The sequence below is a fragment of the Stegostoma tigrinum genome, chromosome 7 (assembly GCF_030684315.1).
Source record: "Stegostoma tigrinum isolate sSteTig4 chromosome 7, sSteTig4.hap1, whole genome shotgun sequence".
Taxonomy (NCBI): domain Eukaryota; kingdom Metazoa; phylum Chordata; class Chondrichthyes; order Orectolobiformes; family Stegostomatidae; genus Stegostoma; species Stegostoma tigrinum.
The window spans coordinates 58,754,641-58,771,919 of record NC_081360.1 but is presented as its reverse complement, the minus strand read 5'-3'; the positions used below and the strand labels follow the sequence as shown (position 1 = coordinate 58,771,919).

The 17,279-nt window shown below is 41.0% G+C and overlaps 1 protein-coding gene across 13 annotated transcripts in view; it reads left to right on the top strand.

The window, feature by feature from the left end:
• The window catches only part of baz2ba (bromodomain adjacent to zinc finger domain, 2Ba), a 329,006-nt gene that overhangs the window by 162,172 nt on the left and 149,555 nt on the right, over positions 1-17,279 (top strand). For all 13 annotated transcript variants that reach the window (XM_059647301.1, XM_059647305.1, XM_059647303.1 and 10 more), the window contains one exon: positions 14,229-14,396. In XM_059647301.1, coding sequence (XP_059503284.1) covers positions 14,229-14,396 — 168 coding nt within the window. The remainder of the gene's footprint in view (positions 1-14,228; positions 14,397-17,279) is intronic.

Here is a 17,279-nt window from a genome sequence, read left to right as displayed (position 1 = left end):
ATCTTTGAGTTGACTTTTCACAACTAAAGCTGTCTCTAGGAAAAATCAAGAGACTGTTTATAGGAGATGATAAAAGACCAACTGATGCTTACATGAGTGTATGAACTTCAAAATGTGTAATTTGAGAGAACGTTTTTCCTTGTGTAATTCAGTTCCTTTTCCAAAAAAGTGGAAACAGCAATTTCTTTTGATCCTGATATTAGCAAAATTGTGTGGACAGCTCTAATGATCTCATCTGCTTGTAACCTGTGTTCTGTTTTTAATTCCAAAATATGACAAATGTATGATTTGCTTTAATGAGAGGAAAGCTGATTTGATTGGTATTGTAATCTCCACAGTGGAATTCCATGACAGTGGTGTGAATCGCAATTTGCATAGATTTTGTCAAAAGCACCTCCCAAAACAACGAACTATCCTACCTGGAAGGAAAATGATAGCAGGTGCATGGAACACCACTCCAAGTCTCTCATTATTCTGACAAAGAAATATGTTGTTGTTCTTTCATCAATTCTCGCTTGAAACCCTGCAATTTCCTCCTTTAATTGCATCTTGGGTGCACTTTCATCATCACAGTAAAGCAAGGACTCCTCATTAGCTTCATGATGTCAATAGAGTCATGCAGCATGGAAACAGACCTTTCAGTCTAACTCGTCCATGCCGACAAAATTTCCCAAAGTAGAGTCTCACTTGCCTGCATTTGGCCCATATCCTTCTAAGCCTTTGCTATTCATGTACCTCTCCATGTGTCTTTTGAATGTGTAATTGTACCTGCATCAACCACTTCCTCTGGCAGTTCATTCCACATATGAGCCATGCTCTATGTCAAAACTTTGCCCCTCAGGTCACTTTTAAATTGTTCTCCTCTCACCTTGAAAATACTCCACCTAGTTTTGAACTCTCACACTTTAAGGAAAGACCTTTGTTTTTCACTTTATCAGTTTACTTCGTGCTTTTATAAACTTCTATAACGTCAACCTCCGATGCTCCAGTGGAAAATGTCCTAGCCTATCCAGTCTGTCCTTAAAACTCAAACCCTTCAGTGCCAGGGTCATGCTGGTAAATCTTCTCTGAACCATCTCCAATTTAATAAGATCTTTTCTATAGCAGGGCGACCGGAACCTTACACAGTACTCCAAAAGTGGCCTCATCAACATCCTTTACAACTTCAGTATGATGTCCCATCTCCTGTACTCAGTGATCTGAGCAATGAATGCTAGCGTGCTGAATGCCTTCGTAACACCCTGTCTACCTACGACACAACTTTCAAAGAACTGTGCACCTGAACCCCTAGGTCTGTCTGTTCGACAACACTACCTAGGGCCCAACTATGACCGCATAAGCCTTGCCCTTGTTTGTTTTGCCAAAATGCAATACCCTGCGTTTATCCAAATTAAACACCATCTGCCACTCCTCAGCCTATTAGCCCCATTGATCAAGATCTCTTTGTAACTTTCGATAACCACCTTCATTTTTGGTGTCATCTGCAAACTTACTAACCATACCTCCTAAATTCTCATTTATATTGTTTATATAAAATGACAAACAAAAGTGAATTCCAGTTGATCCCTACAAAACACTGCTCTAGTCTGAAAGAACCCTCCACCACCTGTGACTCCTACCTGTCACCCTCTGTCTCCTACATTCAAGCCAGTTTTGTATCCAGTTTGGAAGCTCTCTTGTCCTTCGTGATATAACCTTATTGATCAGTCTAACCAAGTAGTACTTTTCAAAGGCTTTGCTGAAGTCTATGTTGACAGCATGAATTGCCTTGCCCTCGACAATTGATTACTGAAATAACTGCACAGAAGCCGGTATCCTGTCACCAAGCCACCCTTTATTTACTTGTACAGTATGCTGTTTACAGTCAGCTAGCTTGGAGTCTGATTCCTGTACTGACAAGGTTCTAAATCCCTGATTTAAAAAAATAGAATCAAAGAAAACCTTGAATAGTTTACAATTCATTAAATACAATTCAAGTTATATAGAGAAAATTAAATCGTGTGCATTTGACAATCTAAGTTATTGCACTCATTCAAAAAAAGCCTTCTTTTAGTTTGTTTTTCTCCAAAAGTAAAGTGAAGCCTGAGATTTGAAGCTCAATTCACATAACATGGCACTCAGGACTTTCGGCCCACACACACAGGCTCAGTGCAGGGTCCACACACTGAAACAACGACACAGAGGTCGAGTCCTGTCACCAAGGCGCCCTTTATTTACCTAGCCAGCTCGGAGTCAGTACCCTGTGCTGACGAGATTCTGAACCCCCTGATTATGTTGGTCACCTAGGGCCTTCTGATTGGCTCAGATTATCAACTCCAATCAAGGATCGCGCAGTCGACAAAATCAACTTGGTTCCAGTAGCTACATCGTCCCCGCTCCAGAAAAAAATAGCCTGGGGTTGTCGGCCAAGTCTTTCTCATGTGACATTTTTGCCCTAGGTCCGGTTCCTCTGATTCAGACTCTGACACGAGTGGTGTTTACCAGACCATTAGCCTGCATCTTGTGTCCAGACCGTCTCGGAACAGTTTCCTCCTCTTTGTCTGGTAGTAGTGGTATCAAGGCTGCGTCCATTCCTGACTCCAAGGTTTCCTTGACACTAGACAGAGGGGGAGAGCCTATTGTTTCTGACAGGACTTCCTGCTATTCTGAGAGGCTAAGTATGTTATGCACCTGCCCCGTTTTGTGAGGTCACAGCTTTCATGTTTGTTTAAGACTGCCTCACCTACCCAAACTTTCTAATTCACGGGACCTGACCTCACATCAACATCACTACCTATCCATACAGGGCCTTTTCCATGATTCTGGCGCCAAACTTCGTCTTCTAAATTACATTGCCTCTCTTGTTTAGAGGAGGCATGTGTCCAACAACAGCGTTCCTGCTGCAGTTTCACTACCACTCCCCTGCCCAGGAATATAAGGTGCAGAGTCTTCTCCTCATCAGCAACTCTCCTGGAGCTGCCCATGTTGTTGTGTAAGGGGTGGTCCTACAATCGAACAGGAACTGAGACAGTTTGGTATCAACTGACACTGTAGGCTGCCTCAAATCTGCTTTCAACATTTGGACCACGCTTCCTGCCAGACCATTGGACAGTTGACGATATGGAGCAGTCTGTATGTGCCGAATGCCACTTCCTTACTGGTAACTGACGTCCCATTGCCTGCGACCAATACTTCTGGGAGTTTGTGAATGCGAATGAGAAGCTGCAAGCATCAATCTGTGTCCCACTGATTGCAACTGAACGTTGCAACTGAACCGCACAGAGGCTGGTATCCTGTCACCAAGTCACCCTTTATTTATTTGCATAGCACACTAGCTATAACTGGCCAGCTCAGTCAGTCCCTTGAATTCAGGAAATTCTAAATCTCCAGTTCATATTGGTCAGCCAGGCCTTCCTGATTGGCCCAGGATAACAACCCCAATCAAGGATCTCGTTGTCAACGAGGTTCATCTGGTTCTGTTCTAAAAAATGTCAATCAAGTTTCGGAGTCATGATGTTTATGCTATTTATCCCCACTGCCCTCTGCTTTCCCGTCTTATCCTTTGTTCATTCCCCTGATCTTTTCATATTGTCTTTTTTGACGGTATTCTGCGAGATTGAATGAATGCTTGGAGGACAGTAAATAATAAAAGATAGAAATTAGAAACAGCTTAATTTTAATTATATTATTAAATAGTTTCATGGTTGAACAAAATGTTTAATACTTTGCTTCGTATTCACAAAAAAAGACAGCAGTCACCCCATTGCACAACAATTATTAAATGTTTATATTGATAATAACCATTATAAATATTGAGGGACAATTTTTTAACAGAGAAAAGTTAAAATGCTAACAGCAGGAACAGGAGTTTTTCTCACTGGAATTAGACTGAATTGATTAAAAACAATTCCCGTTCCTGCTTTTGTGCTTGAGGGTCTCAATTTGTGATCTGTCTACACTCAGTCCTGTTAGGTTAAGTAGCATGGAGATTTCATACTACCCCCTTGTACCATAATAAGCAAAGAGTCAAGTGGTAACTATACTGTTAGCCAGGGGCAGAGACAGAAAAAAACCAGGCCCAGCCCTGACCCACACACGCCAGACCCTCTGGAGTCACGAGCTTTAGTGATTGTATCCTGCTATACCCATGAATCCTGGGCCCTGTTGTTGGTTGGCTGAATGTTCAAAGGTGTCTAAGCAACATGTGAGTCTGGTACTTTTATCTCAGAAGTTGCAGCAGTTAAGGTGGGTCATCATTCACTTCATGGATAGATCCATGTCAGTTTGCACCCCTCTCACCTTCCTGTTCTGGTAGCCTGCAGTTATTGAAGGAAGCCTGCCCCTGGAAAACCAAGATGCTGCTCCTGATAGCCAGTACTACAACTGTGTGTAATTGGGCAAATAAGATGCAAATAAGTACCTGAAAAGAGTGAAAGAGTTCTCAGATACTTTGTCAAAGGAAGAGAAGACATGCTCCTGCATAGGGCCTGACAATCCTCGAGGAATGCCCTCTGAACAGGAGCTGACGGCCAGGAAAATCAACAGCTGCAGTCTGTTCCCACTGTTCTAGAAGTGATGAGAGTGGTCACGAATGGTGAATGAAAGATCATGAGATGACATTTTCAAGCCATTGCACTAACTCACTTCTGTGCTGTTTAATGCGCTACACCTATTACCAGTCCCTGATCTCTGGATCAGGCTTCACATATGTAAATACTGCACTTCACCATTGCACAATTTCCAAGGAAGGCAACCTAATTTCCACTTGGTATCTTCTCCACATGCCTCCACCTATTCAACTTTAGCAGACACAGCAGACAAACGCCGTACAAAAGAGTCACTGATAATTTTTCCATTCTGTTGCAGTTCATAGTGGCACACAATAGAAAGCTACGAGCTGAGCGAGCAGGGAACAGGCACACCTACAACATTTAAACCTCCACTGTGATGTTCCGGCTGTGACCGAACTCATTGCATCTCAATGTTGAGAATACTGGTCTTTCCTTCATTATGTCCTTCTCAGCTCCAGCACTATCTCAGTGTTCTATCTGACATGAAGTTTGAGCTGCAGACAGTGTGACCATAATGCTGCTGCTTTCTGCTCCACCGCCTTTCTTCATCCTGATCCTTCCCTTCTGAATTTGCATCTTTTTCATCATGCAAGTGGTGACCAGTTCCATCACAGCACCTGAGGACCCCCACTGTGATGCAACATCTGGTGGCTACTTTCTATAGGAGAAAGCCACCCAATTCCTGACCTGCAGTGTAGGTCATGACTGATATCCTAAAATCTGTACATATTGCCAATATGGCTGTGATCCTCTCTTCTCATAATGGAATATAGGTTTCATCAGCAATCTGTGGTTCAACAGGTTTCCAGGAATGGTGAAATGTCATGCTGGGGAAGTAGCAGTGATACCATTAAACACAAACCTACTCGGAATGTTTTCATGGTGAGAGCAGTAACATTGAGTCAGATGTTTTTACGACTACGTCATGTAAAATTTACTTTGAACAGAATACATGATACCTTTAAAGCTCTTAGGAGAACTAGACTTTCATGTTTTTGGCAGCATATTCTGTCATCAGGAAGAATATCTGGAACAGCTGCAAAAGGTAGTTTTTGGTAGATCTAAATGGCCTTTGTTGTTTTTCTTCCTCTTTCATACATATGGGTGTCACTGCCCTTAAGCCCATTGTGTATGTGTTGTCTTTCTAAATTGGCTGCTCACTCAGTACTCTTCATCTGCTTTCTCCCTGTAATCCTGTACATTGTTCCTTTTCAAATAAACACCTAACTGCCTTTGGACTGCCTTAGTAAAACCTGCCTCCACAACATTCCCTAGCAGTGCATTCCAGAATGTAACCAGTTGGGTGAAAATATTTTTTTCATAACAATGTTGTTTCTTTTACTAATTATGTTAAATCTTTAAATCACTCCAACTGAATACACACTTTATTCAAAACATAGTAGAAGAGTTGATCGTACACACAGGAGTAAATAGGTGACAGTTTCCTTACCTTAAAACCAGAAGGCCTATTTTCAACTACATGCTCCAGAGTCGTGAAATGACATCTCTGAACAGGTTGCTGCAGGTATTATGTCATTATGGAGACATAGTTACAAGGTCATGAAGATTGGATTCTGAACGTCAAAGTGTATTTGATATTAGGAAGGTTAGGCAAAAAAATGAAAAGAAGTGAAGTAATTCTGTTAATACATGATGCAATTAGTACATTAAGATGAGCAGATCATAAATTGGAAGATCAAGATGTAGACTTATTTTGGGTGAAGTTTACAAATGTGAAGATGCGGCAAACAGTGATTGAAATTGTTTATAGGTCACCAAATAATGGTGGTAATGTAAGGTGTAAGAAGTTAATCAGGAAGTTAAAGATACATGTAACAAAGATGGTACAGTAATCATGGGACCTCAACCCTACAAACAGACTGAGTAAACCTTATTAGTATTAATTGTGGAGAACAAATTCCTGGAACATATAATAAATAATCTTCCAGTACCGTATGTTGGGGGACCCCAACAAGAAACTATGGAATTTTGGAGTAAGAAAAGACTGATCAATAATATTACCATACTATAATATGTTATAGTTTTGCAGTAACTTTTAAAATTGTGCAGTTTAATCTGAAATGAGCACTTTAAATTTAATCAAAGGAAACTGTGAAGACTTTAGGTGCAAATTGTTTGAAGTAGAATGGGAAACTACATTAAAAGAAATGGTGGACAGGCAGTCACTAACATTTAAATAATTAATGTATTTGTATTTCTTTGACAACATTCTAGTGGGTAAGATAAATCAACCATGGCTAGAAAAAGGCCAAGAACCAAGGAGAAGCTTACAAGTTGGTAAAAACAAATAGTAAATCAGAGGAATGGGCGCATTAGGAATGTAAGATCAAGTAACTGATAAAAGAAAGAAAGATTGGTTTACTTTAACATCCTATGAGAAATGTGATGTCAGACTAAAAACTTGCATATGTATCTATAAAGTCCTTTGGGGACCTCCATTACAAACCTTTCTTTAGCTTGAAAAATATACATTGACCATTATTTTCTTTCCTATCACTCAGCCAATTTTGTATCCGTGTTGCTTTCATTCCATGACCTGTAACTTTCTTCAGACGTCTGTTGTATGGAGCTGTCTCAAACACTTTCTGAAAACCCATGTACACCACATCTACAGTGTTAGCATCATCAAGCCTTTCTGTTACCTCTTCAAAAAATCTCCAGCAAGTTAGCTAAATATGATGAACTGTTAAGAGTACAGAATTGTGTTTAGTGCCGCTGCAAACTATTCACATTGAATTTTCTTACTATCTTTCAGAACCTTCTCTATAGTTTTGATTTTCTCAGACGCTTTGCTTTTAAGTTTCAATCCTGAGTTTGCATGACATTCTACTGTGGCTGTGATACAGTAATTTGGATGAGACATTAAATAAAAGATCCTATCTACCAGCAGTGATTTCAGTGAATATTCAAAGTCCTATAAGACCATGAGGCTAAACACAGAAATAATTCATTCACCCCTTCAGTTCTGCTCTGCTGATCAATCATGGCTGATGTGTTTCTCAAACCAATGTCCTGCATTCTAGTAACCTTTTATCCCCATACCAATCAAGAACATTTACCATAGCCATGGAAAGGGAAAGGAACAGTTACCATGGGAAGATATTTAACTGGGGAAAAGGAAACTATGACGCTATCAGACAGGAGTTGGGAAGTATTGATTGGGAGCAATTGTTCCACAGAAAGGGCACAGCAGACATATGGAGGCTGTTTAAGGAGCAGTTGTTGCGAGTGATGTATAAATTTGTTCTTCTGAGACAGGTAAGAAGGGGTAAGATTAAGGAGCCTTGGATGACGGGTACAGAGGTGCTTCTTGTCAAAAAGAAAACGGCAGTGTACGTAAGGTGGAGGAAGCAATGGTCTAGCACAGCTTTAGAGGATTACAGGCTTGCTCGGAGGAGCTCAAAAGTGGACTGAGGAGGGCCAGGAGGGAGCACAAAAAAGGCTCGGCAGGAAGGATGAGGGAGAACCCGAAGGCATTTTACTCATACGTGAGGAATAAGAGAATGATCAGGGAGAAGGTAGGGCCGATCAGGGATAGCGTAGGGAACTTGTGCGTGGAGTCTGAGCAGATAGGGGAAGCCCTAAATGAGTTTTTTGCTTCGGTTTTCACTAAGGAAAGGGACCTTGTTGAGAATGAGAACTTTGAGGAGCAGGAAAACAGGCTTGAACAGATCAAGATTGAGGAAGTTGATGTGCTGGAAATTTTGGCAAACATTAAGACTGATAGGTCCCCAGGGCCAGACCAGGTCTTTTCTAGGTTGCTCCGGGAAGCGAGAAAGGAGGTTGCTGAGTCGCTGGCGAAGATCTTTGCTTCCTCACTCTCCACGGGAGTCGTACCGGAAGATTGGAGGGAGGCAAATGTTATTCCTCTTTTCAAGAAAGGGAATAGGGAAATCCCTGGAAATTACAGACCAGTCAGTCTTACGTCTGTGGTCAGCAAGGTTTTGGAAAGAATTCTGAGGGATAGGATTTATGACTATTTGGAAAAGCATAGCGTGATTAAAGGGAGCCAGCATGGCTTTGTGGGGAGCAGGTCATGCCTTACAAATCTTATTGAGTTTTTTGAGGAAGTCACGAGACAGGTTGATGAGGGTCGAGCAGTGGATGTGGTGTACGTGGACTTCAGCGAGGCATTTGATAAGGTTCCCCATGGCAGGCTCATTCATAAAGTCAGGAGGTATGGGGTACAGGGTGATTTGGCTGTCTGGATTCAGAATTGATTGGTTGACAGGAGGCAGAGAGTGGTTGTAGATCGTAACTATTCTGCCTGGAGGTCAGTGCTGAGTGGTGTCCCACAGGGCTCTGTTCTTGGGCCTCTGCTCTTTGTAGATTTTATAAATGACTTGGATGAGGAGGTTGAGGGGTGGGTTAGTATGTTTGCTGATGACACAAAGGTTGGAGATACTGTTGATAGTATCGAGGGCTATTGCAGGCTTCAGCGAGACATTGACAGAATGCAGAGCTGGGCTGAGAGATGGCAGATGGAGTTCAACCTGGATAAATGCGAAGTGATGCATTTTGGAAGGTTGAACTTAAATGCTGAATATTGGATTAAAGGCAGGATTTTCGGCAGTGTGGAGGAACAGCGGGATCTTGGTGTTCAAGTGCACAGCTCTCTCAAAGTTGTCACCCAGGTGGATAAGGTTGTTAAGAAAGCATATGGTGTTTTGGCATTCGTTAACAGGGGGATCGAGTTTAAGAGCCACGAGGTTATGCTGCAGCTCTACAAAACCCTGGTGAGACCACACTTGGAATATTGTGTTCAGTTCTGGTCGCCCTATTATAGGAAAGATGTGGAGGCTTTGGAGAGGATGCAAAGGAGGTTTACCAAGATGCTGCCTGGACTGGAGGGCTTGTCTTACGAGGAGAGGTTGACTGAGCTGGGAGTTTTCTCTCTGGAGAGAAGGAGGAAGAGAGGTGACCTGATTGAGGTGTACAAGGTAATGAGAGGCATGGACAGAGTCAATAGCCAGAGACTTTTCCCTAGGGCAGGATTGACTGCCATGAGCGGTCATAGTTTTAAGGTGTTAGGAGGAAGGTATAGAGGAGACGTCAGAGGGAGGTTCTTCACCCAGAGAGTTGTGAGCGCATGGAATAGTTTGCCAGTGGTAGTCATGGAAGCGGAGTCATTAGTGACATTTAAGCGACTGCTGGACATGCACATGGACAGCAGTGAATTGAGGGGAATGTAGGCTAGGTTATTCTATTTTTGGACTAGGATTATTCCACGGCACAACATCGTGGGCCGAAGGGCCTGTACTGTGCTGTACTTTTCTATGTTTTATGTTTTATGTTCTATGTTCTAACCTATGGATCCTGTCTTAAATGCACCCAATGACTTGGCCTCCAGAGTCCTTTGTGGCAATGAGTTCCACAGATTAACCACCTACTGGCTGAGGAAATTTCTGTCTATCTCAGCTCTAAAGGGTTTTCCCTTCACTCTGAGGTCACGTCAATGTGGATGGACTAGGACAGATTGGTGATCATCACCACCAACAAATTGCCACTTTCAGCCACCCCACTGAAGAACCATTGATGCAGACAGGTGCATGCCCTCCACTCTGCTTTAATGACCATCTCCTTTCTTCTGCTGACATTGATAGAGAGATTGGTGTCCTAACACCATGCCACTAAGCGCTCAATCTCTTCCCTGTATGCTGTCTTGTTGTTTGAAATCTGACCTATAACGGTGGTGTCATTGGCAACATGTATGTGGAGTTGGGGCCGAATTTCACCATACAGTCATCACCATACAGTATATAAGCAGTACGCAGCCATGTGGGACACCAGTGTTGAAGATGATAATGGAGGAGGTGTTGATACCTATTCTAGCTGACTGCGGTGTATGGATCAGGAAGTTAAGAGTTCTGTTACAGAAAGTGGAGCGTAAACCTAGGAGTTTCGAGATGAGTCTGTTTGGAATTATGGTGTTGAAGATGGAACTGTGGCCAATAACTAGGAGCCTGATGTCAGTATTCTAGTTGTCCAGATGTTCCAAGGATGAGCGTAGGGTTAGGATGATGTTGTTTGCTGTGGACCTGTTGTGCAAAGATGCAAATTGCAAAGGATCCAGACAGTTGCGTAGGCTAGTGTTGATGTGAGCCATGACTTGGTCGTGGAAACATCCTCTCTGTGTTGACTCTATCCAGGCCTCTCGGGATTCTGAGAGTTTCAATGACATCTCTCTTTCTCTCTCTCTCGCACTGTCTCTCGCTCTCTGTCTTTCATAACAAAAACTAAATTAAACATGTTTGTTGAGGCTTGCAGCTTTATTTTCCATGTTATTTGGATCATCAATGAATCCTCTAATTCAAGTGGTGTTGCACTTTCATTTGCAAATTGAGGATTAGTTGACAATGATATTTATAAGTGTTAACAATTTTTGAAACAGTTACAACAAATCTTGCTTTGTTACAAATGTCTTATAAATAACCTCAGTAATTTAATGCCCTTAATGTAAGATATCGATCCATTTCTGATGCTGAAACATTCTATGCTTGAGGCATCAGTGGATGTTAACTCTGTTTTATGTTTGGTGAATTAGAATTAGTGAGTCCTAAAAGTTATTTTTTCCAATAGTGAAACTGATGACAATGGGGAAAAAAAACACAGCATCTTTTTCTATAAATCATAATTCCTTTAGTTTATTTCTGTTTATACAACTTGGTTTTAGGGATATTATGAAATAAAAGCTCCAATATTAATATAACAGCATTTTTTGAAACTGCAAATCATGACTGAAAAACATTTATTGTCACTAACTCTGATCCGCAGAATAGATTGTCCTTGGGAGTGATAGATGACGTGTCACTTTCTAGTAGAACCTCTAATGAGTTAATAGAGGGATCGAGTTCCAGAACCAAGAGGTTATGCTGCAACTGTACAAAACTCTGGTGCGGCCGCACTTGGAATATTGCATACAGTTCTCGTCACCGCATTATAAGGATGTGGAAGCTTTGGAAAGGGTGCAGATGAGATTTACTAGGATGTTGCCTGGTGTGGAGGGAAGGTCGTACGAGGAAAGGCCGAGGGACTTGAGGCTGTTTTTGTTAGAGAGAAGAAGGTTCAGAGGTGACTTAATTGAGACATGGTAAATAATCAGAGGGTTAGATAGGGTGGATAGGGAGAGCCTTTTTCCTAGGATGGTGATGGTGAGCACGAGGAGGCATAGCTTTAAATTGTGGGGTGAAAGATATAGGACAGATGTCAGAGATAGTTTCTTCACTCAGTGTAGTAAGGGAATGGAATGCTTTGCCTGCAACGGTAGTAGATTCGCCAACTTTAAGTACATTTAAGTCATCATTGGCCAAGCATATGGACGTACAGAATAGTGTAGGTTAGATGGGCTTCAGATTGGTATGACAGGTCCGCAAAACATCGAGGGCGAAGGGCCTGTACTGTGCTGTAATGTTCTATGTTCTGTAATATTTGCAAATCCAAAAGTGGTCCCACATTTCTGAGCTGCAGAGGAAAAAGATTTGAGGGAAAATTACAATGAGTTAATGTTTATCCAGTTTTGTTGTTTTGCAAAATGCAACTTAATGGAAATCTTCCTAATTAACTTACAAGGACTGTGTTTGAACACAATTAGTTCTTTCACCATTATCTTGTATTTATTTCATTCAAAATTCTTCTTCCAAAAATAGTCACCTAACTGAGCTGTATGAATGATTTTTAATTTCCAGTCTTTTCAGAATCCTATGATTCTAGCTAGGATGATAGGATCTCTGTATTCTTCTGGAACACATGTAGTGGACAAGGAAAACAGTGTTCTTCGTTGCTACTTACTAACTCATGCTGGAAAGAAATTCTATTGAAGCAATGAACTGACACTTCTCTGAGACCAAATCTTTTCTGTTTGTTCAGTCTACCAGTAGACTTGTCTAGATGGTAACAATTTATATTTATGTGGTAACTTTAACTTAATAAGATGTTATAAGTGGCTCTGTAGGAGTATTATTTTAAAAATTTACTGAGCAATGTGAGATAATAGGTCGGATGACTAAAACTTCTGGTAGTGATTTAGACTTTGAGGAGTGTTGTAAAGGACAAAAATGACAGGTAGAAAAATTGTAAGTAGGTTATTCTAGAGTTTAGAGACAGATAGTTGAAGGTGCCGTCATGAAGAGGGATTAAAATTGGGAGTTTAGTGGTGATGCTCAGAGGTTGTGGGACTTAGTGCAAATCTTTTTATGGACTGTTAGCGTTGAAAGAGAAAGCTGAACATCCTGTAATTAACTGACAGAATTACACTATAATATTTCATGTTTTTTAAGCAACAATACTTGTATAAAATGAAGAATTAAGGAATTCTAAGAATTAAAGTAAGCATTATAAGCTTAGCAGTATTCATTTATTTGTGCTATGAACTAATGTTTACTTGTTACAACTCCTTGACCCAAGAATTCCTTTATATCTTGCAACAACCTTAAAAGCTTGCTCTTTTCTTGAGGGATCAAACCACAGGTCACTTTAGTTTTTCATTGACATTTCTCTCCCTCCCTGAGCTTTGAAACTCCACAGGGCCGTTTCTATTAACTTCGTTAATCTGCAATTCTCTTTCAAATCTTATGACTGTGGACTTCTCATCTAAAAGGCTATGCTGTAATCTTGCTGATAAATTTAAATAACAGGAATACTCCTGATTCCTAATGGTCCTGTAAATTGCCACAGCTTCTGTGCAATTGCTGGTTGAACAGCTGATTCCTAGCTCCTTTCAGGTGCATTTCCTGAAGTCACTATGTTTCTTCCACTCGTTTCATGTTAGAGAAATCATCCAGCTGTTTTAAATAGTCACCCAACTTTACCCAATCAGCTGCTTCCTCTTGTCCCATGTCACTTTTTGACAATCTTGCCAGACTGTTTCCTTGCAATGCTGCTGCAGGGCTCTCCCCAGTCTTCATTATCAGAGAAGGATCTTGGAGAGAGATTTTATTCCTTTACTCTTTCATGGCAGCTTATGGAATTTAAGTTCAAATGATTATAGTCTGGAACTGAAACCTCATACGAGTACATATGAAGCTATCAAGGCCATTTATTGTGCATTCCTAATTGCCAATGAACTGAGTGGCTTGTAAACTATTGGAGAGAGCAGGTAAGAGTCAAAAGCACTTCTCTGGATTCGTAGTCACGTGTAGGTCAGACCAGGTAACCATGACAATTGATGTTCACCATTACTCATTTGAGCTTTCAGTTCTAGATTATAAGCAATTGAATATAAATTCCACAACTGCCAGAGTTGGACTTAAACCCATGCCCTCAAAGTTTTCCTGGGGTTTGCTGGATGTATTGTCCAGTGACATTGCCACAATGCCACATGTCACTGAAGTCACTCATTGTTTGAGTCTTATCACGGAAACACAACTTTATTGAACCTAAGTTGTTAGTTTGTTTTACCCTTGAGTCATTTATCAGTTTCTTAAAGTTTTTTTTCATTTATCTTTCATCAGACACTGAAAGCTTTAACCTAAAATTTATGATCCTTAGCTAGAATTTTCTTAGAAAATTTTGTTTAGAATACCTGATATGGATTATTTAACCATTTGGTATTTGAGGAAATGTACTGATTCATGTTGGATTGAGTTTTTAAATTTGGTATAGCAATGTCACCTAAAAATACAAATCCTAATACAAAGCTCTTGCTTTGCTTTTGTGAAGGTGCTGAATGGTGGCGAACTACAGAAACGCAGACTCGTCCAGGGACAACTTTTTTCCCATCGGGCATGCTACGAATTCCACCAGTGTTTGCTGCTTCAACTCCAAATCACGATTCCAATCCATTCCATTCCCGAAACACACACAAGTTTGGTCGGGGGACACAAAAAGGTGAATGAAAGCAAGCTACGTGGATATTTGGGAACAATTTCAATTGAGAATATTTGGTTTAGATGTGTGTTCCAGTTTCCTTTAAATTATTGACTTTTTTAAAATGTGCCTCCTTACTTCTGGTTTATGCTATATGTCAATGTCTTCTGTAGTCATGGATGTATGGCTGCAGCGTTACAACTTGTGCATAACCTGTTGGCAATGACAGAGGCTGAAGAAACTTTTCAGTGGATGGAATCAAACTTGCCACCTCAGCCCCAGGATATACCAATGCACCAGACACAGGGTTCTTCAACTGCTTAAAATGTGCTCTCCTTCACCAAAAACTAAAGTAGAAATGCCTGCCAATCAATAAGCAATGTTCAAATTCATCTCTTTTTTTAAAAATAACGATGCAAGGAGGAAACAGCCTTGATATGTCTTCATGTTTGGCTTGTACTATCCATGCCATACTAGTGGCAGATAATAGCAACTGGCAACAAAAGACAGCTTAACTACCTCCCCTTAATATACAGGAAATTATATTTGACCAGAAACTCAACTGCACCAACTAATAAAAGTTGTGATTACTGTGCAATCATCAGCTTCTGACTTACTCTAATGTTCAGCAGCATTTGTGATTCCTCAGATAGTAAAGCAGTCCGTGCTGATATGCAAGATCTGGATGATGTTTGGGGTTGGCCAGATAAGGTGACATTGCACATTTTTACCATGCATGTGTCAGACAGTGAATATCTTTAACAAAAGAGCACTTAGGCATCTCCTAGTAACATTCAATGGAATTCCAATCAGTGAACTGAGGGCATGGATCAACACATGGTTTCTTGGTCTCACTCCAATGCCTTAAGGGTCTCCCGCTCTCGACTAGAAGAAGGATAACTTCAAATTTTCTCTAGCATAAGTTGGTTACTGAAAATTGTTACTTATTAATTTTTTCCAAACCGTAATCTACAGCAAGATAAGTTGGATAATTCTGATTGACCTAGGCTAAATGTGACTTCCTGCTAATTGATTTAAGGGATGCATGATCAATTTGGCTCTGAAGGGTAAAAGACATTGATGGATATCATGTCCAACTGATTCCCTGAGTTGTCTGTTATCCATGGATGCAACTTCTTCACTAAGCTTTGTTATTGTAACTTTATAAAAAACGGTAAAAGGGAGGCATGTGTAGTCAAGACCCAAACATTGATATCCCTGAGAGCAAGTTCCTATTAAACAGATGCTTATCACTGAAAAACACAAATTACTGGAGAAACTCAGCTGATCTGGCAGCATCTGTGGGAAAATAAAGCAGAGAATGTTTTGAATCCTGTGATTGCCCCCTTCAGGACTGGTAGTAGCTAGGGAAAGGTGGAATATGTGCTGAAGATCAGGGAGTGCGGTGGCAAGGTGGTGGGGGCAGGGGTGGGGAGAGAGGGGAAGAAGGGGCCATAAGTAGGTGAAAATGGACATGATATCAGATAAAGGGATGGATGATAGCATACCAGGGAGGAAAGAAGAGACTGATAATGGGGACCATAAGTAGGTGAAAATGGGTGGGCTGAACTGACAGCAGCCCATGTCATTGACAAACCTGGATGTGGTATGGGTAAAGAACATAGGTGAAACATAGATTTAAAATTAATGGACTTGATATTGAGTCTTGGAGGTTGCAGGATTCCCAAGCAGAAAATAAGCTGGCCTGCTGTGTTCATCCAGCTCTACACTTGGTTTTCTCTGCTCCTCTTCCAGCCTGTGCCAAGCCTCGCAGGAACTCTACAGCAGCCCTGAGACTGAAATATATCGGCCAGGGTCATGATGGTGTGTTGAATAAACAGGCAACTAGAAGATCAGGGTCATTTTTGGGGGTAGAATGTCGGTGTTCTGCAAAGCACGTGACTATCTATGTTTCACCTCCCCACTGCAGAGGTGTGAATTGTGACAAACAAATCCGGTAGACTAGATTAAATGAAATGCAGGTAAATTGCTGCTTCACATGAAAAAGGTGTCTAGAGCATTGAATAGTAGGGACGGAGTTAAACGGGTATTTGTTGCACCTTCTGTTATTGCGTGCGAAAATGCCTTGCGGGATTTCAGAGTTGGAGGAGGAGTGGACCAGGATATTCCAGACAGAACGGCCCCTGTGAAATGCTGGCGAGGGAGGGGAATATCTGCTTGGTGATGACATTCTGCTGGAGGTGATAGAAAAGGTAGCTTATGGTCCTTTGGATGCAGGTGCTGACCATTATCATTGACTGTTTTGCCTTGGTTTTGCTTCTGCTATTTTTGAATGCTTGTATACAAATAATAGTACCTTAATACTCAAGATTAGAAAGCATAGTAATCTGTACACATTGTACAATCCTTTAGATGTTAAAACAATCACAAACTGAACTACGATAATAAAGTGTGAAGCTGGATGAACACAGCTTCACACTTTATTATCTTGGATTCTCCAGCATCTGCAGTTCCCATTATCTCTGATACAAACTGAACTACGTTGTGACAGTTAACTCTGATGCATAGATTATATTTAGTCACCAAAGTTTAACATCATCCAGGAAACAGAAGTGAGCACCTCAAAGACTCATTTGCACCTCTTTCGCTCTGCCATGACATGACATACTCGATCTGCAATGAGTGCCACCCACAGGATACACTGCAGGTATTTGTTGATCCTTTAGAAAGACATCCCAAACATGTGACCGACAACACTTAGAGGGACAAATGCATCAGGTACATGACCACAATTGCCTGAAGAATGCATTTGCTAGACTTGTAAGATACGATTAACCTGTTTGTGCTGGTAATTTTCTTTCACTTTTTAACTTCAAATACCCTATTTGAAACTGGAGTACCACTCAAGTTTCTTGACCTTGGATTGTTAATTTTTTTTGCTTG